The 26,818-nt window shown below is 46.2% G+C and overlaps 1 protein-coding gene across 2 annotated transcripts in view; it reads right to left on the bottom strand.

Annotated features, from left to right (window-relative positions):
* Positions 1 to 4,530: 4,530 nt before the first annotated feature.
* Positions 4,531 to 26,818, bottom strand: part of ttc7b (tetratricopeptide repeat domain 7B) — a 70,460-nt gene continuing 48,172 nt past the window's right edge. Inside the window, exons 16-21 of one of the 2 annotated variants that reach the window (XM_023994217.2) lie at positions 23,231 to 23,347; positions 21,553 to 21,650; positions 19,986 to 20,174; positions 15,510 to 15,650; positions 13,575 to 13,777; positions 4,531 to 7,404 (exon numbers count right to left, since the gene is read on the bottom strand). In XM_023994217.2, the coding sequence (XP_023849985.1) occupies positions 7,183 to 7,404; positions 13,575 to 13,777; positions 15,510 to 15,650; positions 19,986 to 20,174; positions 21,553 to 21,650; positions 23,231 to 23,347 (970 nt within the window). In that variant the 3' untranslated portion in view covers positions 4,531 to 7,182. The remainder of the gene's footprint in view (positions 7,405 to 13,574; positions 13,778 to 15,509; positions 15,651 to 19,985; positions 20,175 to 21,552; positions 21,651 to 23,230; positions 23,348 to 26,818) is intronic. The other variant, XM_023994218.2, reaches the window with a different exon arrangement.

Genomic DNA, 26,818 nt, shown 5'->3' with positions numbered 1-26,818 from the left:
TTTGTGTGTTATTAATTCCAAAGGGTTCACATACTTTTTCATGCCACTGTATGTAGAGCAGCCTGACACTACACTGCTAACCCAGCTCAGATTGGATTTGAAAAAAGTGACCAACAGTGCAATGTATTTTCCACATAGATTCCACGTCACAATGCATTGACAAATGACACTGTTTGTGCCCAGTGGGTTGTTTCTACAGACAGGATCTCAATGTCTTTAATGCAGCCTGACACAGAACATCACCATAAAAAATAAAGTACATTCTCATCAGTACTGTTAGTGTCAAGGGCAGGTTTCTCGTTTCTTTTCAGCAGCCAGGATGCATTGTTGCTGTGATCTGATCATTTGTGTTTTTGAGGGGGTAGTGGAAACAGAACCAGGAACAGACTGCCACGGAGTGATCACGAGACAGCTGCCAAGTCCTCTGAGCTGCCCACTCCGTATCCCAGGGTGCCCCTGGCACCTCCAACACAACACCAGCCCCTGCCAAAAAAATACTAGGCCCATCCAGCCCCTCTCTCCATAGAGACCTGGCCCTCTGAGATAACTAACAAGCAAACAAAGGAGGACCAACGTGGAGGACGGGTAGTGGTGAGTTGCTCCATACTTACAGATGGGAATTCCCAAGATGGTACACAAACAGAACCCACCACAGTTATATCCATCTCAATACAAGACTCTGGTGCACACAGCACCCACAACGGATCCAGAAATGAATAAATCATTATGACATTCCACAAACATGATGAGAGGATATTAAGGGGATACCTATTCAGTTGCACAACTGAATGCATTCAACCAAAATGTCTTCCACAATTAACCCACCCTGTCAGAGCCATATATAGAGATCCAGTACATTATGACTGAGGATATACCGTGGCCATGTGTGTCATATGTCAATGAGATTTAATCAGTCTTTTATTACAGAGTTCTCCATTCAGGGTAAGTGGTACCGACTTCTCTCTTTCTAAGTATATGTAATGAACTTATCCCAGAGGGCTTGTATGTAGAGCAGCCTGTCACTGCACTGCTAACCCAGTTCAGATTCCACTGTGGAGCACTGTGATTGGGCAAGAGGTTTTTAGTGTGCCACAGTGTGGAACGCTGTGATTGGCTGGCAAACTCACGAGACTGAGCTGTGGTGTACCAGTAATCAGTCCAGGGCTACAGGCAATCACTGTGNAGAGAAAGGGAGAAGAGAGAACAAGAAGAGAAAGGGAGAAGAGAGAACAAGGAGAGAGAGGGAGAAGAGAAAGGGAGAAGAGAGAACAAGGAGAGAGAGGGAGAAAAGAGAACAAGAAGAGAAAGGGAGAAGAGAGAACAAGGAGAGAGAGGGAGAAAAGAGAGGGAGAAGAGAGGGGCCTCTGTAGGAATATTTTAGCAGCTTGAAGATTGATTCCATAATTGTGTCAGGACATTGATCATGTTTAATTTAGTGAAGCCTGCAGGCAACGCTCTCTGTTGGTAAACACACACACAGACAGCAAATCAATTACTTTGACGACTTTCACAAGGACATCACTTGTTTCGACAGACAGGATCTCAATGTCTTTATTACAGCTTGACACAGAACATCACCATAAAACAGAAAGTAGCTTCTCGTACGCTAYATAAAAGCCCTTGATGTAAGACAGCCTACTGTCAGTGTCAAGGGCAGGTTTAGCTTTTGTGTGATCAAATCTAGTTTATTTTCAGCAGCCAGGATGTGTTGTTGCTGTGATCTAATCATTAGTGTGTTTTTGAGGGGGTAGTAGAAACAGACTGCRATGGAGTGATCACGAGACAGCTGACAAGTCCCCCGAGCTGCCCACTCCGTATCTCAGGGTGCCCCTTGCACCTCCAACACAGCACCAACCCCTGCCAAAACATACTAGACCCCTCCAGTCCCTCTCTCCATGCAGACCTGGCCCTCTGAGATCACCAACAAGCAAACAGAGGAGGACCAATGTGGAGGAAGGGTGGTGGTGAGTTGCTCCATACATACAGATGGGAATTCCCAAGATGGTACYCATACAGAGCACACCATCTCAAGGCCCTGGTGCACACAAACACCCATAAATCACTATGATGTGTAGCTCTGACATTCCACAAACATCACGATGAGAGGGTATTCAGAGACATATATAGAGATATACAGTAAATCATGACTGGATATACTATGGCTCTGTGTGTGACATATTTCAATGTGATTTCCTCAGTCTTTCATGACAGATTTCTCCATTCAGTGTAATTGGAACAGACTTCTCTCTTTCTAAGTATCTGTAATGAACATATTCCAGCGGGTTTGTATGTAGAGCAGCCTGTCACGGTGCACTGTTAACCCAGTTCACTACAGTATAGCCATGGAGCAATGTGATTGGACTAGGGTTTTGTTTCGCGTGCCACTGCCACAGTGTGGAACGCTGTGATTGGCTGGCAAACTCACGAGACTGAGCTGTGGTGTACCAGTAATCAGTCCAGGGCTACAGGCAATCACTGTGATTGGTCGGGACGTAACGAAGCAGAGTGTGAAAGAGCTGTGATTGGTGGGTAAGCAGTTCAGCTGTACATCTGAGAGGTAGTTGGCAGGTGCCCAGGTCAGGGACGGACGATGGGGGAGTGGTGTGCGTGTTTGTGGGTGGGTGTGTGCGTGTGTAATTGGCTGTGTGGCTGGAGGAGACCGCCGTGCCGCATTAGCGTTGGTTCAGCGGGGAGGGAGGCAGGCAGGGAGGGAGGGAGGGAGAGAGTGGCAGCTGACAGAAAGGGATGAGCCAGCAGAAGTGATGTGGACTGGACTGCAGGGTGGGGAGAGGAGGGGTATGTGTGTGTTGCAGGGATGGAGGTCAGAGGGGAGGAGAGTCCGGTCTACGTTTCACTCACCATTCCCTGTTAGCAGCAAAGACCTGTGGGGATAGGAGGGGGGACTGCAGCAGGGCCTCTCATTCAGTCAGTCTTTCTCTCTACCCCTTCCTCACCCTCTCCTTCCTTGTGTTTTTAGGTTGTTACCTCAGCATAAACCCAAGGTCACTACTCTTAGTTTCCCATTTCCTTACTTACAAATAAATGAACAGATGATTGTCCAGCTCAACTGCAGCTGCCTGTGTGAGCTACAGAGAAAGCGCTAGCCACTTCTGAACTGAACTGCATTGCAACCCTGTCTGGTATGTAGAAGGAAGGAAGGAGAATGAGGGAAAGGGAGAGTGAGGACGACAGGAGGAGGAGGGTTGCAGTGGAGGGAGAACTGAGTGTTGCTGTAGTGTTGCTGTGACAGGCAGGGACATGGGTGCTTCTTCTCACCTAGCAAGAGCAGCCAGGGAGGAGAGGAGAGACTCAGTGGCACTAAATGGGCTGTCTGTATGGTTGAGGCTGCTGCCGTCTTGAGCCAACCCACTGAGTCTATTCCAGTGTGAGTTGAGCTGTGAGATGACTGAGTTTGAAGTCCTGGGTAACTCTGTGAGATGACTGAGTTTGAAGTCCTGGGTAACTCTGGGCAGACGAGAGTGCTGCACTGCACTGCCGCACTGCTCTGTGTGTGTGAGTCGCCGTATCAGATTTAGAGCAAACAGCCAGGCAGTGGGGTCTCCCAGGGGCCTTGGCACTGTAATAACGCTGCTGTCCTCACCGCCACCGCACTCTCTCTCTCAATGTTCTTAATAACCTCCTGCTCAATCACTTCTATACATTTTCAATTACAGAACACAGCCCGGCATTCCCCTGGAGATTTACTACACAGCGCCACGCCGCATGCTCCGTCCTGAGCAGAGTCGAGCCAGGCAGGGAACTCTCATTTGTTTAAGGCAGGGCTGTTGTGCCTTAAATCATCCCCTTCCTCCCATTTCCTTCATTCCTCTACTCCGTCCCTCCTTTCTCCTGTCAGCCCTTCTGGTTTTATAACCCTCCCTCATCCATTATGTTCCTCCTTCGTTGTTTTTTTCTGGAAGCGCTTCGTCTATCCCCTCGGTTTGTACTTATTTTTGAACTCCTGAAATGCCTACATCAATCTATGATATTTTTTAAAACTTATAACAAGGTATGCGCAAACGTATGCGTGCACATACAGTACATACACACACACGTAACAAATCAGGGAGACTCAGAACTCATCCAATATTCATGAATGGTGATGATGCTTCTCTTCTTGAAAGAGTAAAGATTAGGGGAAAATAAACAAGAGGCAACTCACTCTGCCATCACCATCTAACATGTAAGCCATTCATTCCCTGTTGAGATGGACTGTTTGTTCTTATCCAGACTGACTGCTCTGGTCTTTCTAGTACAAAACAGACAACAGTGCAGACAGAACCTGGCTGCCACTAGATCCCCAAACACACAGGCCTACGTCTTCTTAGTCCAGCAACACACAACACTGAAGTCCTGGAAATGTCTCACATCACTAGATGTTACCGTAACAACAGGCCCAAGAAGTGTCTTGCTCTCTGATGTATTTCAAAGGGCAAGGGATTCTCAACATGGATGATACACTGAATTTGTGTGTGTCCGATACATAACCATACCTGATCACATTAGTGTATATTACATTACGTCACTGTATTTATTCCAATCACTTTTTTATTGACATCATTATAGTTTGTCCAGTTGTATCATATATGTGCTATAGGACAAGACAGACAGACATGCTGTCTCAATGCTGCTGTTGGTTGGACCATATCAAACCAGAGGCCTGGGGCATACTGGCCATTCACAACGGGACATGCCATGCAGGCTCCTATTGTGGTTGCTAGGTAGATTCTGCATTCAGAGAAGTACTACAGCAGACTAGAAACATTTATATATTTACCCTATAACTGAGCTGAAAACAGTCAGCTCCTCTCCGTTGTATACTTCAAGTACAATCTACTCAAAGAAACATATTGCAGTGTTTGTGACGCCTCCGTAATGTCATTCACTGTAAAATATCATTTAAACGTCTAAAATAATGAACATCTAATAATTACCAGTCAGAAATAATAATAATAATCTGCACTTAAAATCAAGGGTAATGTGAAGAAAACAAAAAGTCATTTGTTTTGGACAGAAAGAAACCATAGACAAGACATTAAGTGTTTTAGAATCACTGTTTTTGGCATTCACACCAGTGAGCTTGTGACCTAACTAACTGATAGAAGGTTACAGTAACTGAAATAACTACATCTGATGTAACCTAACGTAGCAGGCATTAAACACTCGCCTGAATGGGGTCCCCACATCCTGTTTCCAGGGGAAAAGGAAGCGAAGTTGAAGATACGGTAAATCAGATGTTTCCGGTTATACCAACCCCGCTGAGGGTGCATCTGATGAAGTTTATCGAGGAGGAGGAGCTCATTTCAAACACAGTAGCATCACCTGTTTTTAAACTGTTGCATTTTGGGATGCAGAGGAACAGCAAAAGGACACAACCTCACGACACACGTGTGTGAGGCCTTCCACACTCAGAGTGTGGGATATCATGTAAACTATAGTTTCACCATAAAATATACATCTTTCAAGTGACAGTGTGTAACTTCTTTAACAGTTTTTCCCCCATGAACAAATAACGAAAAGCCTTTTGAACACGCAAATGTACAAACGCACATACAAACAAGTGCATATATACACACGCACAGACACGCATACCGTACATACATACAAGCATTGTCAGGTTAAACACAGTCAGCATCATTTGGGTTGAAAGCTACAACAATGCACCAGCAAAGACATGGGGGGGGGGTCTGGTGATGGTATGTACCACTGTGGCCAGCCATTGTCCGCTGCATAGCACTACATCGTCCATGTCATCTGGAATGCAAACCTCTGCAACTCTGTCTGCCTGAAAGTCCCTCTGCACCCTCCGTCTCCTCTCCCATCAATCAACAGCCAGAGAAAACAGATGGATCAGTGAGTAGACAGCCTGTATGGCTAACTCCCCCCCTCTCCCCACCATGTATACTGAACAAAAATATAAAATGCAACATACAACAATTTCAACGATTTTACAGTTACAGTTCATAGTTTAGTTTACAGAGTTACAGTTCACACCTGTCAGGTGGATGGATTATCTTGGCAAAGGAGAAATCAGTCAATTGAAATAAATTCATTAGGCCCTAATCTATGAATTTTACATGATTGGGCATGGGCGCAGCCATGTGTGGGCTTGGGAGGGCATAGGCCCACCCACTTGGGAGCCAGGCCCAGCCGATCAGAAATAATTTTCCCCCACAAAAGGGCTTTATTACAGACAGAAATACTCAGTTTCATCAGCTGCCTGGATGGCTGGTCTCAGACGATCCCACAGGTGAAGAAACCGGATGAGGAGGTCCTGGGCTGGCGTGGTTACACGTGGTCTACGGTTGTGAGGCCGGTTGGACCTACTGCCAAATTCTCTAAAACAACGTTGGAGGCGGCTTATGGTAGAGAAATGAACATTAAATTCTCTGGGAACACCTCTGGTGGACATTCCTGCAGTCGGCATGCCAATTGCACACTCCCTCAACTTGAGACATCTGTGGCATTGTGTTGTGTGACAAAACTGCACTTTTTAGAGTGGCATTTTATTGTCCCCAGCACAAGGTGCACCTATGTAATGATCATGCTGTTTAATCAGCTTCTTGATATGCCACACCTGTCAGGTGGATGGACTTTCTTGGCACAGGAGAAATGCTCAATAACAGGGATGTAAACAAATTTATGCACAACATTTGAGAGAAATAACCTTCTTGTGCAATTTCTGGGATCTTTCAGTTCATGAAACATGGGACCAACACTTTACATGTTGCGTTTATATTTTTGCTCAGTGTAGATTAGATAAAGGCTGGAGTGCAGGAGTCATAGTCAGGCACAGCAAGGGGTTGTGGTATACGATACAGTGGTCACAGCAGAGACTAGGGGGCGGAGACAGCACATTGGTGTTGGCATGGCAACAACAGTTACATTGATGTACATTATTGGACCAGATAATCAGTGTTTGGATTTTTTGTCCATGGTCCCTCCCTCCAGCTCATCTAGCTAGGCCTATGAATGGCCTCAAGAGGAGAGAGGTAGTTGTCTAATCTCATTGGGATGAAAGAGGTGGGCCCGAGACATCACAGGGTGGTTGATGGTGGCGCTTCTGAGGAAGGTTTTTGGCACCTTCACACTGGGGGGATAAAGCAGCTTGTGTGTGTGTGTGTGTGTGTGTGTGTGTGTGTGTGTGTGTGTGTGTGTGTGTGTGCGCGTCTCTCTCCCAGGTCAGAGTTGTCGTGGTATGATGGTGAAGGGGAGTATGGGGCTGGAGGCCTCTAGCTCCAGGGCGGTGAGGAAACACTCTGTAGCGGCAGCAGCATTGCCCTGAGCCTGCAGCACCTCCCCCAGGCTGTTCCACACGTCGTGGGCCGTCGAGTTCACCTGCACCGCATCCCGAAGGATCTTCTCTGCCAGGCTGTACCGCTGCAGCTGGTGCAGGATCAGACCCTAGGAGATAGGGAGAGAGAAGGAGTGAGTGAGTGACATAGTGAAGTGAGAGAGGGGGGTGAACGATGTTCTCTGCCAGGCTGTACCGCTGCAGCTGGTGCAGGATCAGATCCTAGGACAGAGGGAGAGCTAATACAGTCTGTAACACTGACTCCGAGAGGAGCGAGGAGTTTAAACCCTTCTGTTTATCACTGCCCAGCTGACTCCATCCTAGTGACACACACACGAGAGATAGAGAACTGTACAATCACATACTCCATTTAGTCACATCCTACACTCATGTAATCTCATCCTTTCAATTAACTTCTCAAAGCAGCCAGCCTTTAAAAACCAGGCTAGGTAACTGTTAATCTAACACAAAAGGTCAGCCGTTGTCGCTACAGTAGACAGCTAAATCATTCACAGAGCAACCTTGAGGCTCTTTCCCCAAGGCTACATGGAGAGAAAAGGGCTCAAACGGACAGACACACACACACACAGAGAGAGAGAGAGAGAGAAAGAGAAGAGAGGGGAAAGAGAGATTGAGAAGAGAGCGAGACAGGGAAATAGAGAGGGCGAGAGAGAGAAAGAGCAAGAGAGGAGAGAGCAGTCAGCACAGTTAGAGGCCAAGGAGAGCCATCTCCTCCACCCTGTACCTCTCCACAGAACTCTGGCTGAATGACAGAAAGAGGTGTGTGTGTGTGTGTATATGTGCCCCCTGTCGCTCCCCCGAGTTGACAGGCTGTTGAGATGTGACAAGCCTGCTTATTGCGGAGACCAACGAGACAGACGCCAAAATAAATCCAAAATGAAAAGCTCAGATACAGCAGAACTGACACAGAGTGATGTGTGGCTGTGGTCCTGGCCGCAGCAAGCTGCTCTGAGCTGCTACGCTGCTTAATTAGTCAAATGTGTGTGGGAAAGCAGGACCGGCACTGTAGCCAGAGACAGACACCCCTGGGACACGCCACAAGGATAGATGGAGAGAGTGATATGGAGAGAAAAGGAAAGAGAATACAGAAATAGGAGAAGTCTGGACCCTGCCCTTCCTGCATTTAACACCAACTCCATTTAAATGGAACATTTTGAGAGAGAGAGGAGAGGAGAGAGAGAGAGAGAGAGAGAGAGAGAGAGAGAGAGAGAGAGAGAGAGAGGAGAGAGAGAGAGAGAGAGGAGAGAGAGAGAGAGAGAGAGAGAGAGAGAGAGAGAGAGAGAGAGAGAGAGAGCGAGAGAGAGAGAGAGAGAGAAGAGAGAGAGAGAGAGAGAGAGAGAGAGAGAGAGAAGAGAAGAGAGAGAGAGAGAGAGAGAGAGAGAGAGAGAGGGATTAAGAGAGAGAGAGAGAGAGAGAGAGAGAGAGAGAGAGAGAGGAGAGAGATGAGAGAGAGAGAGAGAGAGAGAGAGAGAGAGAGAGAGAGAATAAAGAAGGAGTAAAAGTCATTGCCCCTTTAACTGTTAAAAAGTCGCTGGCTGCTGCTGCCAGTGCGGCGCATCGTTGGCATCTTCTCAGTAGAAACAGTGATAACCACATCTAATAGCTGTCCCACTGCATCAAAGAGCTGGCACACCACTGCTACAGCATCAAGCTACCGGTCTGGTCCCAACAACGTGCAACAGCTCAACTGATACCACTGTAACCTGATCGATCAAGTAGTGGTTCGCAGCGAGTTAGCATTAATGGAGAAACACTACCCGTATAATACCACCACCAAACTGGAAGACGTGCAGCACCATCACTAGATAAGCCCGTCTATGCCGATCAAAGAGCTCAGTAACAGACTAGTTGGGGGATACAGGATCTGTGTTACTGTTGTTGCGATACCAGAATTTTGACTTCAATACCGATACCAGATTTAGTATCACGATACTTGCTACCATCACAATACTGGATACCAAAACGATACCAGGGCAAAAAAAGAAAGGGTTATTAGCCAAAGTCACAGAATAGAACTTGATCCAGACATAGAGTACCAGTCAAAAGTTTGGACACACCTACTCATTCAAGGGTTTTTATTTATTGTTACTATTTTCTACATTGTAGAATAATAGTGAAGACATCAAAACTATGAAATAACACATATGGAATCATGTAGTAACCAAAAAGATGTAGATTTTAGATTTAACAAGTCTAAATATATTTTATATTTCAGATTCTTCAAAGTAGCCACCCTTTGCCTTGATGACAGTGTTGCACACTCTTGGCATTCTCTCAACCAGCTTCATGAGGAAGTCACTTATTTTAAAATGGTACTGATCAACAACATTTGCATAGAATAAGCAATCTCTTCTTTTATAAAAGTGTGTACTGTCTCTTCAAGACCCATGACGTCATTCACAAACACAGTTCGAGGTACAAGCAAATATGATCTTGCCTGGAAGAGATGTGAGGCGGGGGAGACGAAGTGAATGAAAAAGGTTTTGGTCACAATCAGCTTTGAAATCAGCAATATTTTGCGTTATAGTTTGCATATTATCCCAAACAAGGTACTAGGGTAGTGAATTGACGGAAAGTTAGCCTACAAAGCTGGAAGCTACTGGTATCTTCTTGAATTTTATAGTGTTCCAGCCTGTAATGGACATTGTTTTGTTAACAGTAATTAACAGTTTCAACCTTTCTACATGCCGTGTTGCATTATTGATGTGTGTTAACTTCTGTGCAGCTTAAGTAGTGCCCCCTGCATTTTGTCAGTCCCAGCGTAACTAACCCGAGTCGTCATTTCTCCTGCCGGTCGCCCGCACGGATCGTCCCGACTCGCCCAGGACTCGCCAGTGAGGCAATGCTCCTTAGGACAGCCGAAGAATCCCGATGAGGGCAGTGCTCCTCAGGACAGCCCAGACTCCCAGGTGAGCTGGCAGTGGCTCCTCAGGACAGCCCAGACTCCCAGTGAGGGCAGTGGCTCTCTCAGGACACCCAAGACTCCCAGTGAGGCAGTGGCTCCTCAGGACAGCCCATAGACCTCCCAGTGAGGGAATGGCTCCTCAGGACAGCCGAGAATCCCTAGTGAGGGCAGGCTCCTCAGAAGCCAGATCCTCAGTGAGGCAGTGGCTCCAGGACAGCCCAGACTCCCATGTGAGGGCAGTGCGTCCCTCAGGACAGCCCAGACTCCCAGTGAGGGCAGTGGCTCCTCAGAAAGCCCAGACTCCCAGGAGGCAGTGGCTCCTCAGACAGGCCAGAGCTGGCAAGAGAAGTGGAGCAGACACCGGAGGAAGCACGGAGGAGACACGGTGGATGCGTATTTTTTTAAAATAATAATAAACATTTGAACCGTTTTCATGTTTAGTATCAAAAAAGGAACAGAAGTTTTGGTATACGGTGAACACTAATCTGTGTTACCACATGGACAGACACAGTAAGATCCAAGGGACAGTATGGTCGTAGCCGTCCGGAGAGGAAATGAATATCTCATGAAAAAGTGGAGGGAAGATTTGAGGGATAAGAATGTGGAGAGGAAATCTCTAAGCCTGATCTTGGATCCAGTCGTCTAGAAGTCCCAGCTGTATCAGCAGGACCCTCTCTTCCCTCCCTGCTCTTTCCCCTGTGTGCCTCTCGCTCCATCCCTCGCCGCGTCTCTCCGCTCGCTCCGTTGTCAGCAGAGTGCTGCAGTGATGCACAGCCCTCCACAACTCGCGCCGTCAAGCAGAGGGATGGAAAGAGTGGTGGATGGAGGGAAGGGATGGAGAGGATGTATAAGAGTGTAATAAATCGTGCCATACACGTGTAGCAAGACCCATTACCACGTCGCTTTATGAGCTCTGACAGACTGACTGACAACACATTGTGCATCTCCAGAGGCGACACCAACGCGATACACGGCGGAAACAATCACACACCCAGCAGCCAACACACAGCCCAACGTCATCCATCACACCAGGCAAAACTAGTCCAGGCACCATCACACCAGGCAAACTAGTCCAGTCTACCATCACACCAGTTACAAACTAGTCAGTCACCATCACACCATTACAAACCTAGTCCAGTCACCATCACACCAGGCAAACTAGTCCAGTCACCATCACACCAGGCAAAACTAAGTCCAGTCACCATCACAAGTTACAAACTATGCCAGTCACCATCACACCAGCAAATGTTCCCCAAACTAGTCCAAAACACCACCAACGTTACCCAAACGAGTCCAGCACCATCACACCAGGCAAAACAGATTACCAGTGACATCACCATCACAACAAACTAGTCCAGTCACCATCACACCAGTTACAAAACTAGTCCAGTCACCATCACACCAGTTACAAACTAGTACAGTGACAGTCACCATCACAACAAAACTAGTCCCAGTCACCATCACACCAGTGTTACAAACTAGTACAGTGACAGTCTTCACCATCACAACACAACCTAGTCCAGTCACCATCACACCAGTTACAAACTAGTACAGTGCACAGTCCCATCACAACAAACTAGTCCAGTCACCCATCCACCCACATCATCACAAACTAGCCAGTTCAACCATCACACACCAGTTACAAACTAGTACAGTGACAGTCACCATCACAACAAACTAGTCCAGTCACCATCACACCAGCACAAACTATGTTTCCATGCTCGCACCAGTTCACACCAGTTATCAAAGAGCTCTCGCAGGTTTAGTGGGCATCACTCACATACAAAACTAGTCCAGTCACCATCACAACACAAACTAGTCCAGTCACCATCCCAACACAAACGATTCCAGTCACCATCACACCACAAACTACAGTCAGAGGGACGAGGCTCCACTATTCAGCTCAGTAAGGGATGTGTGTGTCCCCACTATGGCAGCAGTCAGGACTGCTCTCCTTAGTGTTTCTCTAGAAGAAAGAGGCTCATTTATAATTCAACAGGCGTTGGAAGGAGGTCTCCACCCAGTGATCAGCTTAGCTTGGTGTAGAAGACAAAATAAGGCATTGAAAACAGACTCGCGCATGGACACACACATTTTTAGATTTCATTTTCAGCAGGATACAGGAGCACGGTCGTTCTACTAGAACACAGTTAAAGCAGAGACTTTGAACTGGGAAATCGAACACAGAGCGAGAAGAGTTATCAGCAGAGAACACAAATCAGGTCATGGTGAATAAGGACTATTTCTTCAGTCAGTCAGCCAATAAAGCTGCTCTGCTCTTTGCTGCTAGAGGACTAATCCTGTTCCTGTCTCAGCACCACCTCATCCTAGAAACGCAAGGACACAGATCCGCACGCGCACACAGATCCGCACGCGCGCACAGTTGAGTGAACAGGCACACACAATAAGACAGTTCTCCACTACAGCCCCATGCATTATCCCATTCTAGCCAGACTGTTTACAGTCACAACACAGTAGAGAAGCTCTACACTTCTCACTTTTGCGCCGAGCTGTACAGTATATGAGAGAGAGAGAAAGAGCAAGAAAGAGTGCGAGAAAGAAATAGCGAGGGAGAGAAAGAAAGTGTGAGTGAGTGAGTGAGAGAAAGAGAGAGAAATAGTGAAAGAAAGAGTGAGAGAGAGAGAAAGAGTGTGAGAGAGAGAGTAAGAGTGAGAGAGCGAGTAAAAAGAACAGATTGGACAATCCCCCTGCTTGAGGTGCTGACACAGCACAATGTGGTGGTTTAGTCTGCATTCACCACCAACCAATCACAAGCTTCCATTTTCAATTTCCATAATTGGGTTTTTACTATGAGCTCATCAGATAGAGAGATGCTGTGTCTCTTGTTCTTGTTCTCTCTCGGTATCTCTCCTTCTCCTCCAAATGGCCCTTTTCATTAGGCTCAATGCAGCCTTTTCATCCCAAAAGTGTCTCGTTTGTAATAAACAGAAGGGAAAGCTAATCTGCTAACAGCATGAGTCAGACCTGCAGTCTCTCCATTCAAAGTGATGAGCAAGCAGCATGGGGGTTTACAGGGTGACAGTAACAATGGGCTTCCCCCCTCTGTCTGCACCACTTGACTATGACCTGAGAGAGCGACTCTATGGGAGGCATTATGGATACGGGACTGTGAGGCCCATAAGAGTGACAGAATGTCAGCTGTCAGACTGCATGGTTGACGTGGCAGTAGTAGGGAAGATGAGAGAGAGGGAAAACAGAACAGATGTGAACAGAGGGATGTAGAGGTTCAGGACTCACCAGTCTCTGCATAGTCTTAACGTGGCTGGGGCTGATGATGGAGAGAGAGATAGCGAGAGACATAGAAGAGGGGAACAGAAGAAAAGAGAGACTCACCAGTCTTTGCATGGTCTTGACGTGGGTGGGGCTGATGGAGAGGGCCTCCTCGTACCAGCGTTTGGCCTCGTCCACGTTGCCCCGCAGCTCAGCCACCTGGCCCCGCATAAACAGCACGTTGTGGGACATGGGGAACAGGTTGGCAGCCTCCTGGGTGCAGGCCGTCGCCTCCGCAGGCTTGCCCATGCCAATGTACACCTCCGCTAGAGAGAGAAAGAGAAAGGAGAGAGTAGATAGGGGAGAGGAGGACCGTGAGGTGACACACTGACACAAATAACTAGGACATACACTGACTGACTAACAGAAACCGTTTCAGACAGACCCACAGACACACACTTCCTATGGTAATGGGAGGTGCAGCAGACAAGAGAGGTGATAGCTGTCTTTTGACTTAATGATTTCATCAAGAGAGGAAATGAGAGCTTCTAGCAGGTGGCAGCCAGCCTGAAAATAGGGATTTAAAGTAAAGCCCATAGATTACATTCAGACAGAGACTTGAAAGTGAGTTTTTCAAAAGCAATAAAACACAGACTTATATCCAAAGATCATATCATGTCTTCTATTTGTCTTCCTTTTGGGTGAAATAGCTGAAAAACTATAATAATTATGAGCAAACATGACCTTACAGTGGCACTGGTGTGTGTGTGTGATTCTGATTGTGCGAAACTGTCTGTCTGTCTGTCTGTCTCCCTCCCTCCCTGTCTCCCTCCCTCCCTCCCTCCAGGCAGGCTGTTCTCTAAGCAGCCAGCTAAGCCTCCAGTGCTGTCCTCATTTGTTGGTCCCAGAGAAAGGAGGTTATATCCAGGACACCATCCCCCATCTCTCTATTCTCTGGCATTTTGGAAAATGTTCATGGAGTGCCACAGCCTCCAGCAGCGTGTGTGCGTGTGGACGAGACTGTTTGGGGTTGGTTCACAAAGCCTCAGCAGCACTACTAGATAGGCAAGCAGTAGCAGCTGGCTGAGGGAGGGAGGGGACCTTGCTCTGCTCTGGCCTCCGCTTCTGGCATTTCAACGCTCGGCAGTGAGAGCAGGAGCGGATTTATCTCCCTCTCCCTGCACCCCCCCTCCTTCTCGTCTTCTCTCTACTTGCCTTCTCCCCATTTCTCTATCCTCTCTCTACCTTCCCCTTCTTTCTCTCACCCCATTTCCTTCTCTCAATGCCCCCCTCTCCTCTCACAATGCCCCCCCCCATCCATCCTTATATCTCCCTTTCAGAGCTGATTCAAAGAAAGGCAGTTTTATTGGGAGGTGACGTACCCTTGGTGTTATCATCAGTGTGAGTATCTAAGTATCTAAGGCTGGCAATAAGGATAATGACCAAATGAAGCAGTCAGTGTGTGTGTGTGTGTGTGTTCTTTCCCACCCATCGCAGGAGGACTGCAAATGAAAGGCAGTAGCAACAGTCCAGGAGGCCCTGCCTGTGATATGTTAACGCTTAACAGTCAGACCACCTCACAGGAACATATCGATTCCATTAAGCTGCTGTCTGCTACCCCACCTCCCCTGAGTCAATGGATTACCACTCCCACACACACCCTGCCAATCACTAACACCACACACATGCATGAACACAAGTGCACACACAACACACAACTCCAGGATATCATTCTGGATAATGGATATCATTTTTGGTACACATAATTAATGAGAGTAGGATAAGGGTAGAATACAATAACAGCAGGATAGTACAGCAGCATTATACTAACTCCCCTCTGGCTGTCCAGCCTGTGTGTTACTTACAGAGGTGTAGTGACTCAGTGTACTACCATAGCTGTGTGTTATAGTGGTATAGTGTACTACCATAGCTGTGTGGTGTAGTGACTCAGTGTACTACCATAGCTGTGTGTTATAGTGGTATAGTGTACTACCATAGGTGTGTGTTATAGTGGTATAGTGTACTACCATAGCTGTGTGTTATAGTGTACTATCATACCTGCGTGGAGCCAGATCTGAGCCAGAGTCATCCAGGGGTGTAGGGGTCCATGTTTGGGGGCACTGCTCTGCATGGAGGATGCCACCTCTGACAGGGCCTGTTCCACCCGCGACGCCGCCATGGATGTGGCGTGGACCGAGCCTGCAGAGAGAGGGGGAGGAGGAGAGGACGACAGGGGAGAAGAGGGGGTAAGCACAGCAGTACCAGCACCTCCTCATGGTAAAAGGATGCAACTGTAGGCTAATGTTACTCCACTCATTCTGCATCCATCGTTCAGGACATTAGCTGCACAAAACTTTACACACAGACGGCTTCATGCCTTCACAAAAAGCTTCATGTTATATAGGCTACTAGTGACAGGCAGCGTTACTAAGTCAGCAGCTATTAACTGTCTATTATCCTTGCAAACCACTGATTCACATATCCAGACGTATAGACGTACAATAACCTGGCTGTAGCTGTACAAACTAGGCCAACTGATTTGGGACTGGAGTTGGTTGAAAATACTATTTGGAGTGGATACTACTTTCCCCGGGCTCTAAAGAGCAAGAGAGCTTTCATTATTGGCCTTAAAGAGCTTTAGATTAAAGCACAAATGGTCCCTATCTTCAAATCCTGTCAAGAAGATCTAGTGAAAGCACCGGGGCAAAGAAAAGTCCTGTGATGAATTTAGGGGGGAGAGAAAATATCCCTGGCTATAAAGAGATTTTTTTGATAAGGTCTTGCGAGTTGGGAGGAGAGATTTGATTTGTGTTTAAGCTGGAATGCTGCTAAGAGGATTTAGTGAAATGGGAATCAGTCTCTGGGTTCTCAATCTGCATGGCAGGCTTTTGGTGAGGCACACACGGCCACTTCACACACACACACCACACTTTCTGCATACTGGAGCTAAGTGACTCTTTTACGCTATAGACCCTTTAACAACCAGTAGCATCCATCTATGGTCCACATGAATGCTTTAACACGTACTCTTCTCCTTAACACACGTCACTCACCATTACTACCGACTGGCCATAAAACACAACACTGACTCCTTTTATTACCTCAACACACTAGTGATGAACACAATCTGAACCAGACATAGACCGTTCTATATGGTTATAGCTCTATGATCTGAACACAATAGCTCCTCTAAGAACTCTCTCTCCTACCACTACACATCCTCATCCTTCACTCTGTCTCTCTGAACACCCACACCACAGGATTACAGGCAGGCAGGCAGCCTTTCGCGTCAAACTGCTTCACTCTTCTCTATTCTCATATCAGAAAAATAACACGTTTGCTTTCTCTCTGGCTCCCTGGTTATTGACTGAAGCGACAGTCACACAGTATGCATCTAAAAACCCTGTCAGTGTCCCAAATTGCATCCTATTCCATATATAGCGCACTACTTTTGATCAGAGCCCTATGTACCCTGGTCAAAAGTAGTGCACTGTAAAGGGAATAGGGTGCCATTTGGGACTCATGCCCTGAGATCGATACTCTTCCCTCCCTCACAGCAGCACGAAGCCTACAGAGCCCCAGTCTCAGCCCTAGCGCCCACATTTAGCATGCAGACTGGAGACACCGGCTCTGTTCAAACGTAGTGCACTATATAGGGTGCCATTTGGGATGCATACAGCATCAACCATGGAACTCCACAGCCATAGACCACGTCAGCCAAATTGAGCGTATTGGCAAGGTCTGAAGGGCTTTACCTGTTCTAGTCATTCTATTTCTATGGACACACCAACTTGATGTGGCTGAAGAAGATTTATCGCAGAAGGAAGGAACACCAGGTTGAGTGGAGCGATTGATTGTTTTAAAAGGTCCCTGGATAGATGGAGAAAGAGCACCAGGAGCTGTACCATCAAGACAGACAGCTGTGCCACCAAGCAGGCTGTAGATACTCATTTTATCCAATGAAGTCAATTAAATGGCACCCACTGCAGGTGAATGGGTCAAATTAAGCCTGGATTAAACCGGTGTGATCTTAACCTGGATGAGTGAAAATGGTAATCCATGCAGTTAGGAAAAAGTACACAAACACTCTCTCACACGCACACACACAGCGGCCTAAAAGGGTAGCCAAAAGTGCCTTCATGCAAGGTACAAAGCGCAAGGCACCAATGGAGAGCGATGTGGAGGGTGGGTTGTCAGTTCACAGCAGCACAGAAAGAATCTACATGTTCTTAAAGAAACAGTATCCATTTCACCGGGGCATGAGAGGACAGAGCTGCTTCCTCCTCATCCATTCCCCTCTTTTGTTTTGTTTCTAGTGAAGTCCAAGAGAATGTCAAAGAACACCGGGCTGGCCGTATGACAAGAGAGTGGCCTGTGTGTGTTTGCTGTCAGGGAAGCTTAAAGGAAACCTATTAATAGTCTGTGAAAGCCTAGAGGGCCAGCAGTGAAACTAACTGGTCTCCACAACACAACAGCCAGTCATGGACAACATAGTCCATAGCCCTTTAACTAAACACAAATAAAATTACAAATGAAAAAACAAAAACAAAGCTAGCCCGTCTGGGACTGGTCTGGCTAATGAGCTCTGTATTGTATGGTGGAGGGAGCCCATACGATAAGGCTGTGTGTCTGGTGGATAGAATAGAGCAGCCAGCCAGGGGAAATGATACTGCCTCTTTAATTATGGAGCTGCCTACTCCATAGCTGGCCCACCGAGTCAGGAAGCTCAGTGAGCTAATTGTTTAGCTGTAGCACAAAGGGCCTGAGGACAAAAATAAATAAATTAAACAAAAAACTAAACAAAAACAGAAAATAAGGTGAGCTAGCGAATAGCGGCCGGACAGCCTCCAGTATGGTCCACACATGGTGGATGACTGACTGACTTTAGGAGCACAGACAGACAGAGGAACAGGCAGGTGGTTGGTGGTGACGGATGGATACATTGACTGTGGAGGAAAGATCAGGCCAAGGCCAGGAGGCGTGATACATCAGTCAGAGTCCAGCGTCAGTGGGCAAAGAGAGAGGGAGCGGAGGGAGAAAAGCGCTACTTACAAACTGAAAACATGGAGTAAAAACCATGATACTGATGAAAGTTAGCATCTGGAGGGCTGCCTTTAAAATAACAAATCAACAAACAACAAAGAACAAAGATTACTTAAAAGAGAAAATTAATTAAAGAGGGAAAATTAAAGAGATACAGCTAGGAGAAAACTTTAAAATCACTTCCACTCAACAACAAAACTGAAGTATACTTAACAGACACATTTCAAAAGACACTAACATTAGTGAATGCTGAAGTTATTTATGCTAAGTTAGTGCCAGTGAAAATGGATCCACACAATGATTCACTATCAATGTGTCAATCCAATCCATCCTAAACTGCTTCACCCCTGCACGCGTTTGTGGTTGCTATTGCCACCAGTGCAAGCTTTTCCTTCCTTAAATCACCTTTATCATTTTCCTTATTTAAACATCAAACATACATTATGATGGCAAACACAAAAACCTTGGACCTCTATTGCAGGTGTAAATACACTGTGGTTATTTGAAATGCCTCAATCCAGCCCTTTATCGAGCAGTAAAACATAAAATGGTACAATGGAAGGTGGCGAGGGAAAGATACTAGAACACCAAAGGACAAATGAACAGAGTGATGAATAGAAAGAGAAAGCCAGGGGACACAGAGAGCTAGATAGAGGAGAGAACATAACAGGAAGTACTGTGACGTGTGTGGAGAGTGAGCGTGCTTGAGCGAGTGCGGGTGGGTTTTTACCTGTATTGCCGGTAGAGTGTACCTGTACTTCTAGTGCCTAACCAGAACCTCTCCTCACACTCTGTATCCTACACTTCCTCTGTTAACCCCAAAACATACAAACTCCATGCTAACTGAACTGACATCTTGTTTGTCAGAGGTTGTTGTTTCATCTGTCTTAAAACCCAGTCAGTCAGATAGATAGATAGGATACGGGGCCGTTCATTCGCCTCTCTTTCACTCTTTCTTTCTTTCCTTCTCATATCCTCCGTGTCTGCTGACTCACTCAGTCGAAGCCGGACGGGGTGGCCACTCAGGCAGATTAGGGACTTAACGTCGTCCACTCAGTGTCTCCGTGGCGATGGGATGGTGATAGGCTGACAGGATCCCGTTATGCCCACAGGACTGGACACACCTGACTCACTATTGGGCCGACCCAAATCCTACTGTGCTGGCTGGCTATAATATGTTTTCACCTTGTCCTTTCCAGCATGGTTTTTAGCACTGTTAAGGAACTACACATAGAACACACACCACACCACAGCCCAGAACACTAGTACACTACTGTATCTAGGGCTTAATCAGTGAAGTCACTTTCTAAATGGCACCCCATTGCCTATAGTGCACTACACCAGAGTCAAAACTAGTGCACTATGTAGGGAAAAGTGTGCCATTTTGGACAAGTTAAAAAACGCACACTCAGCAAGCATTGTTGTGATTGGGCAGTGAGTCACGCACACCACAACATGCCATTGGCCGCACGTGGTGCAGAGGAGCATTACTATTGGTGGACTGTCGTCGAGGGGTGTGGTCACAGAAAGCATGATGGCCGCCGGCCGGCTTCGGGGGGTGCAGAGGGGGGTCGGCCTTGGGGGGTGTGATGGGAGGAGGGTGGTGGGAGGGGCCGGCGTGAAAGAGAGGGGAAGAAGGGGAGGCGGGCTCAGACCCCGAGAGAGAGGAGGAGCCAGAGACTAGAAACAACAGAAAAGTAAAAGATGACACAGATATATAAAACACAGAACATATGAAGACTGCAGCCTTTTCTTAGCAACAGCTAACTGAAAGTAGAGAAAAATGGCATAGCTGACTTAGAGAGACCTTTCGGTTGATCAGTCTGAGGAGTATTTCTGTCTTTGTGGGGAAAAACTAATTCTGATTGGCTGGGCCTGGCTCCCCCACCTCTACCCAGTCATGTAAAATCCATAGATTAGGGCCTAATGAACTGACTTAAATTGACTGATTCCTTATATGAACTGTAAAAATGTTGTGTTTATATTTTTGTTCAGTATACTCTGATACGGTATGGTGTAACACACAGATAAAAGCCTTTATTGTGATAGGAAGGAAAAGCTGTTGGACATTGAACACTGCAGTAAAAAACGTTAATATTTAGAAAATGAAAGATGTTGATCAACGGTCACACACTTTGACAGGATGTAGTCTACAGGGTGTGTCTTCACACCTCTGACAGAGACAGAATGGGGAAATGTGATGTTAAAATGTCGGGACAGACTGCTTTAGTGACGTTTTCTAGCTGCAATGACAAGAGACCTACATCTAATCCATATGTGTGTGTGTGATTATATATATATAAAAAATTATAGAATGCTGAGGAGGCTGGTGAGAGGAGCTATAGGAGGAAGGGCTCATTTTAAATGGCTGGAATGGAATAAATCACATCAAACAAATGGAAACCACATGTTGAACTCCATTCCAGCCATTACAAAGAGCCCGTCCTCCTATAGCTCCTCCCACCAGCCTCCGCTGCTAGAATGGTATTCCTTGGCTGAATCTCCAACCCACCACTTCTACTGCTCTGATCACTCAGTAAAAGGCTGAGTGGTTGTTCGGAGGTTCAGCCCTTAACAACAGCAGCTTGTAGTTTACTCCAGTATGGCCATAAACCCTGTAGCCATGGAGACAAAGAGCAATATACAGGTGTGGTTGTAGATACAGTAGTCATGTTGAGACAGGACACAGTGTGACTACAGTGACTTGGACATGGATGTACAGTCACCGTAGTAGATACTGTGAATTTATGGAGCTGCTGCTAGAGAGGCTTTAACCTGCATGTCCCTGGGATTAATTGTAATACATTTACATGACCTACAGGCATTTGAAGGTTTCTGCTTCCCTCATAATGGGATAGCGACCATGTTAAGTAGCCTGGTCACATATCTGTTTGTTCTCTTGCCAACTCCACTGCTGTCACTGTCAAGCCCATGATGGCACAAACAGACACACACTCAGGCTACATGTTAAGTGTCCTGGGGTAAGCTAGTTTTCTGCTTTATAACTCCTCTCCATTTCTCTAAGGTTGTGAGGTAGTGGTAGTGAGGTGAGACTTACCCGTCTCTGGATCACTGAAGTCAGGCAGCGTCATGGCATTGAGCGTCCTTCGGTCTGCTATGGCTCTGTCCAACAGGCTGCTGCCTCGACCTGAATCACTGGACACACACACACAGAGAAAATAGGTAAAACACCAACTAGACCGCTAAGTTTCCTGAAAACCCTCCCTGCCAATCTATTCTCTTAGCATGACTGCTGCGCAGGTTAAGAGCTGTGTTTTTGTCTGTCTTAGGTAAGATTTACAGTTACTGCATGGGATAGGTGATGAAACCGAGAGCAACGCTCCACGTTTAGGAAGGGGTAAGGTAGCAGGCAGCGGACTGGGTCTGCCTCTGCTACAAAGACTAATGCAAAATCCAGTTCATGAAACAGAAGGATGGACTGGATAGTCACGAATTTGGAGATATCCCCTAGTCAAATGTCACAGGGACAGTTAAACATTCTGATGCATTGGTCTGGGTGGATTACTGGTCCCTGTCTGAACTCCTGCATCTTTCTACTCATTCTGTCATATCCAGGAAATCACAGCCACGAGCGAAAGGAGGGTGCAGAGTCCAGTTCTGTTCTGTCGTTTGTTCGGGACGGTATATTTCAACAGCATTGACGGGAAACTTCTACGCACCCAGAGGCAGTAAAACTCAAAATGCGAGACAGAAGAACAGCCATAAAACAGAGCTCCTGACGAACTTTAACACAGCAATATGTTAGCTTCCAGTATATTCCCCTCCTGTAGGGTTTGGCTGAGGTAAACGCTATTTCACCGTCTATAATGACCAGCGAGTATACACAGACAATACAGTATAGGAATAGTAGGGCGACAGTAGCCTCGGCCCCTGTCTATGGGGTGTGGGGTGGGTGCAGCAGAGGACCAGGAGGAGAGGAGTCTGGTTACTTGTAATTGATCTACGTGGACTAAACTTCTTCAGTTTAACGCGAGTCTGACACGGAGGTGAGGGACTGATCTGTCCACGCTGATTCGCTGTCTCTCTGCTGCATTGCTACCATTAGCTGCAGACGGGCTGTGTCCCAAACGGCATCATATCCATATTGTAGTTCATCACTTTTGACAGGAGTCCTTAATGTAGTGCACTAACTAGGGAATAGGCACCATTTGGGACGCACACTCTGGAGATTTTGGGTCATGGCTAGACGAGATTCACTAATAGTAAGGAAGGGAGTCCAGTGATGTAATACGTCATTTAGCTCAATCAATCATTGTATTTATAAAAACCTTTTTATATCAATAGTAGTTACAAAGTGCCTTCCAGTACTCTGCTCTCAGGCCTGTGTTTCTCTAAGCAAAGCTTTAGTGGATTTTTTAAAAGCGTCTTAAAAAGCCATGGATAAAAATCAGGGAAGCAGTGCTGCTCGATCTCTCGTGATAGTTAATTCCAGTGTTTTGCAGGAGATTGTGGCTAAAGTCGGTGCACATATTTACAAAAGGAGATCGGGATAATGCACATTTGGCCCCAGACTCAAGCCAGTCTCACTCGCTCGTCCTTTTCTGACATTCCAAAACACTACATTATACGCCATAATATTCCTGAAGGTGGTTTGTAATACTGCAGGTTGCAATGGTAGTCTGTCCAACATATTTTACTGCTATTTTCATACACAGTTCCATTCTATCTAGCAGACAAAACATGTTGCCTGTGTAATGGGTACTACTATACTGTACCTGGGGTTGGTGAGGTTGTAACAGGACTTCCAGATCTGCAGCATGTGTTTGCAGGTGAGCAGAGCCTCCTCAGGTCCTCGACACAACGTCTCCAGCTTCACCTTGGTGAACAACAGGCTGCGGGGAGACACCCAGGTGACGCAGTTTGAGACACGAGATGACACACTTTAAAACACAGCGACAAACAGTTATCTACAGAGTGGACTCTCTGCATCTCTCTATAATGATACAACTCAGATAAAAAAACATTGTAGTAATACAGGTGGTGTGGGAGAAATGTAGTATTTTCCACCCAGCACCTAAGCTATGTGTACACAATGTTGTGAGGTTGCAGAGAGAGGAGAGCACCCTTCACCGCCTGCTACACACTCCATCATTAGAATTCTATCTCCAGGGTGCCTGGGAGGAGCTCTAGTGGAGGAGGGGTGCATTCACCAAGAGAAGAGAAGAGTAGCATTTGATGAAAGCCTATGTGGACACTAATTAGCTCCCAGAGAGAGAGCAGAGTGCGAGAGTGAGAAAATTCCATTGGTCTGGTGTGGTGGGGGTGGATAGTGCTGTGAATTAAGTTTCCATTTATAGACCCCTCCCCCATCTCACCCACCCTTTTCTCCTAGGCGAACGCGTTCCTCCCAGTGCAGCACTGTGACATAAATACAACATGACCTTACCGTCACCTCTCCTCCTCATCCCAACATACACACAACCGCCCCCCCCTTCCCAATTTGTATTTTTTTTTAAATGAAAATAAAACACGAATATATATTGAATACATACAGCTGAAGTCGTAAGTTTACATACACTTAGGTTGGAGTCGTTAAAACTAGTTTTTCAACCACTCCACAAATTTCATGTTAACAAACTATAGTTTTGGCAAGTCGGTTAGGACACCTACTTTGTGCATGACAAGTAATTTTTCCAACAATTGTTTAAAGACAGATTATTTCACTTATAATTCACTGTATCACAATTCCAGTGGGTCAGAAGTTTACATACACTAAGTTGACTGTCCCTTTAAACAGCTTGGAAAATTCCAGAAAATTATGTCATGGCTTTAGAAGCTTCTGATAGGCTAATTGACATCATTTGAGTCAATTGGAGGTGTACCTGTGGATGTATTTCAAGGCCTACCTTCAAACTCAGTGCCTCTTTGCTTGACATTATGGGAAAATCAAAAGAAATCAGCCAAGACATCCTTTAAAAAAAATTTTTTTTTTGACAAGTCTGGTTCATCCTTGGGAGCAATTTCCAAACGCCTGAAGGTACCACGTTCATCTGTACAAACAATAGTACGCAAGTATAAACACCATGGGACCACGCAGCCGTCATACCGCTCAGGAAGGAGACGCATTCTGTCTCCTAGAGATGAACGTACTTTGGTGCGACAAGTGCAAATCAATCCCAGAACAACAGCAAAGGACCTTGTGAAGATGCTGGAGGAAACAGGTACAAAAGTATCCATATCCACAGGAAAACGAGTCCTATATCGACATAACCTGAAAGGTCGCTCAGCAAGGAAGAAGCAACTGCTCCAAAACCTCCATTAAAAAGCCAGACTACGATTTGCAACTGCACTTTTTGGAGAAATGTCCTCTGCTCTGATGAAACAGAAATAGAACTGTTAGGCCATAATGACCATCGTTATGTTTGGAGGAAAAGGGGGGACGCTTACAAGCCGAAGAACACCATCCCAACCGTGAAGCACTGTGGTGGCAGCATGTTGTGGGGTTGCTTTGCTGCAGGAGGGACAGTTGTACCTCACAAAATAGATGGCATCATGAGGCCAGAAAATTATGTGGATATATTGAAGCAACATCTCAAGACATCAGTCAGAAAGTTAAAGCTTGGTCGCAAATGGGTCTTCCAAATGGAAAGTGACCCCAAGCATACTTCCAAAGTTGTGGCAAAATGGCTTAAGGACAACAAAGTCAAGGTATTGGAGTGGCCATCACAAAGCCCTGACTTCAATCCTATAGAAAATTTGTGGGCAGAACTGAAAAAGCATGTGTGAGCAAGGAGGCCTACAAACCTGACTCAGTTACACCAGCTCTGTCAGGAGGAATGGGCCAAAATTCAACCAACTTATTATGGGAAGCTTGTGGAAGGCTACCCGAAACGTTTGACCCAAGTTAAACAATTTCAAGGCAATGCTACCAAATACTAATTGAGTGTATGTAAACTTCTGACCCACTGGGAATGTGATGAAATAAAAGCTGAAATAAATCATTCTCTATACTATTATTCTGATGTTTCACATTCTTAAAATGAAGTGGTGATCCTAACTGACCCAAGACAGGGAATTTTTACTAGGACTAAATGTCAGGAATTGTGAAAAACTGAGATGAAATGTATTTGGCTAAGGTTAATTGTAAACTTCCGGCTTCAACTGTAAGTATTCATACCCCTGAGTCAGTACATGTTAGAATTAACTTCGGCAGCGATTACAGCTGTGTCTTTCTCGGTAAGTCTCGAAGAGCTTTCCCCACCTGGATTGTACAATATTTGCACATTATTCTTTTTAAAATTAATCAAGCGCTGTCAAGTTGGTTGTTTATCATTGTCGACAGCCATTTACAAGTCTTGTCATAGATTTTGAAGACGATTTAAGTCAAAACTGTAACTACGCTGCTCAGGAACATTCAACGTCATCTTGGTAAGCTACTCCAGTGTATATTTGGCCTTGTGTTTTAGGTTATTGACCTGCTGAAAGGTGAATTTGTCTCCCAGTGTAACGGCGTTCCTCCTCCTCTTCATCCGAAGAGGAAGAGCAGGGATTGAACCAAGGTGCAGCGTTGTGATAATACATGATTTATTTAAACAAGGAACAAAAACACGAAGAACACTTGATAACTAACAAAATAACAAAACGGAGTAGACAGACCTGAACATCGAACTACATACAACGAAGGACTCACGAACAGGAAAATGACTACACAAAACGACGAACGAACGAAACAGTCCCGTATGGTGCAAACAAACACAGACACAGGAGACAACCACCCACGACAAAACATGTGAACAACACCTACCTTAATATGATTCTCAATCAGAGGAGATGAAAACCACCTGCCTCTAATTGAAGACCATATTAGGTACCCATTAACCAACATAGAAACAGAAAACATAGACTGCCCACCCAAACTCACGTCCTGACCAACTAACACATACAAAAACTAACAAAAACAGGTCAGGAACGTGACATAACCCCCCTTAAGGTGCGAACTCCGGGCGCACCAGCACAAAGTCTAGGGGAGGGTCAGGGTGGGCATCTGACCACGGTGGTGGCTCAGGCTCTGGGCGAGGTCCCCACCCCACCATAGTCAATCCCAGCTTACGTCTCTCCTCAGAATGACCACCCTCTTACTCCACCCACCTAATATACCGGGTAACATCAAAATAAGGACAGCTCCGGGACAAGGTAGCTCAGGCAGATAGGTAGGTTAGGATAGAGATGTAGCTCAGGATAGAGAGGTAGCTCAGGAAAGAGAGGTAGCTCAGGATAGAGGGGCAACCTCCGGACTGAAGGGCAGCTCCGGACAGAGAGACAGCTCTGGACTGAGGGGCAGTTCTGGATACATGGCAGCTCTG

Source organism: Salvelinus sp. IW2-2015, linkage group LG9 (assembly GCF_002910315.2).
Source record: "Salvelinus sp. IW2-2015 linkage group LG9, ASM291031v2, whole genome shotgun sequence".
NCBI classification, from domain to species: Eukaryota; Metazoa; Chordata; class Actinopteri; order Salmoniformes; family Salmonidae; genus Salvelinus; species Salvelinus sp. IW2-2015.
This window is presented reverse-complemented; position numbering and strand designations above follow the sequence as displayed.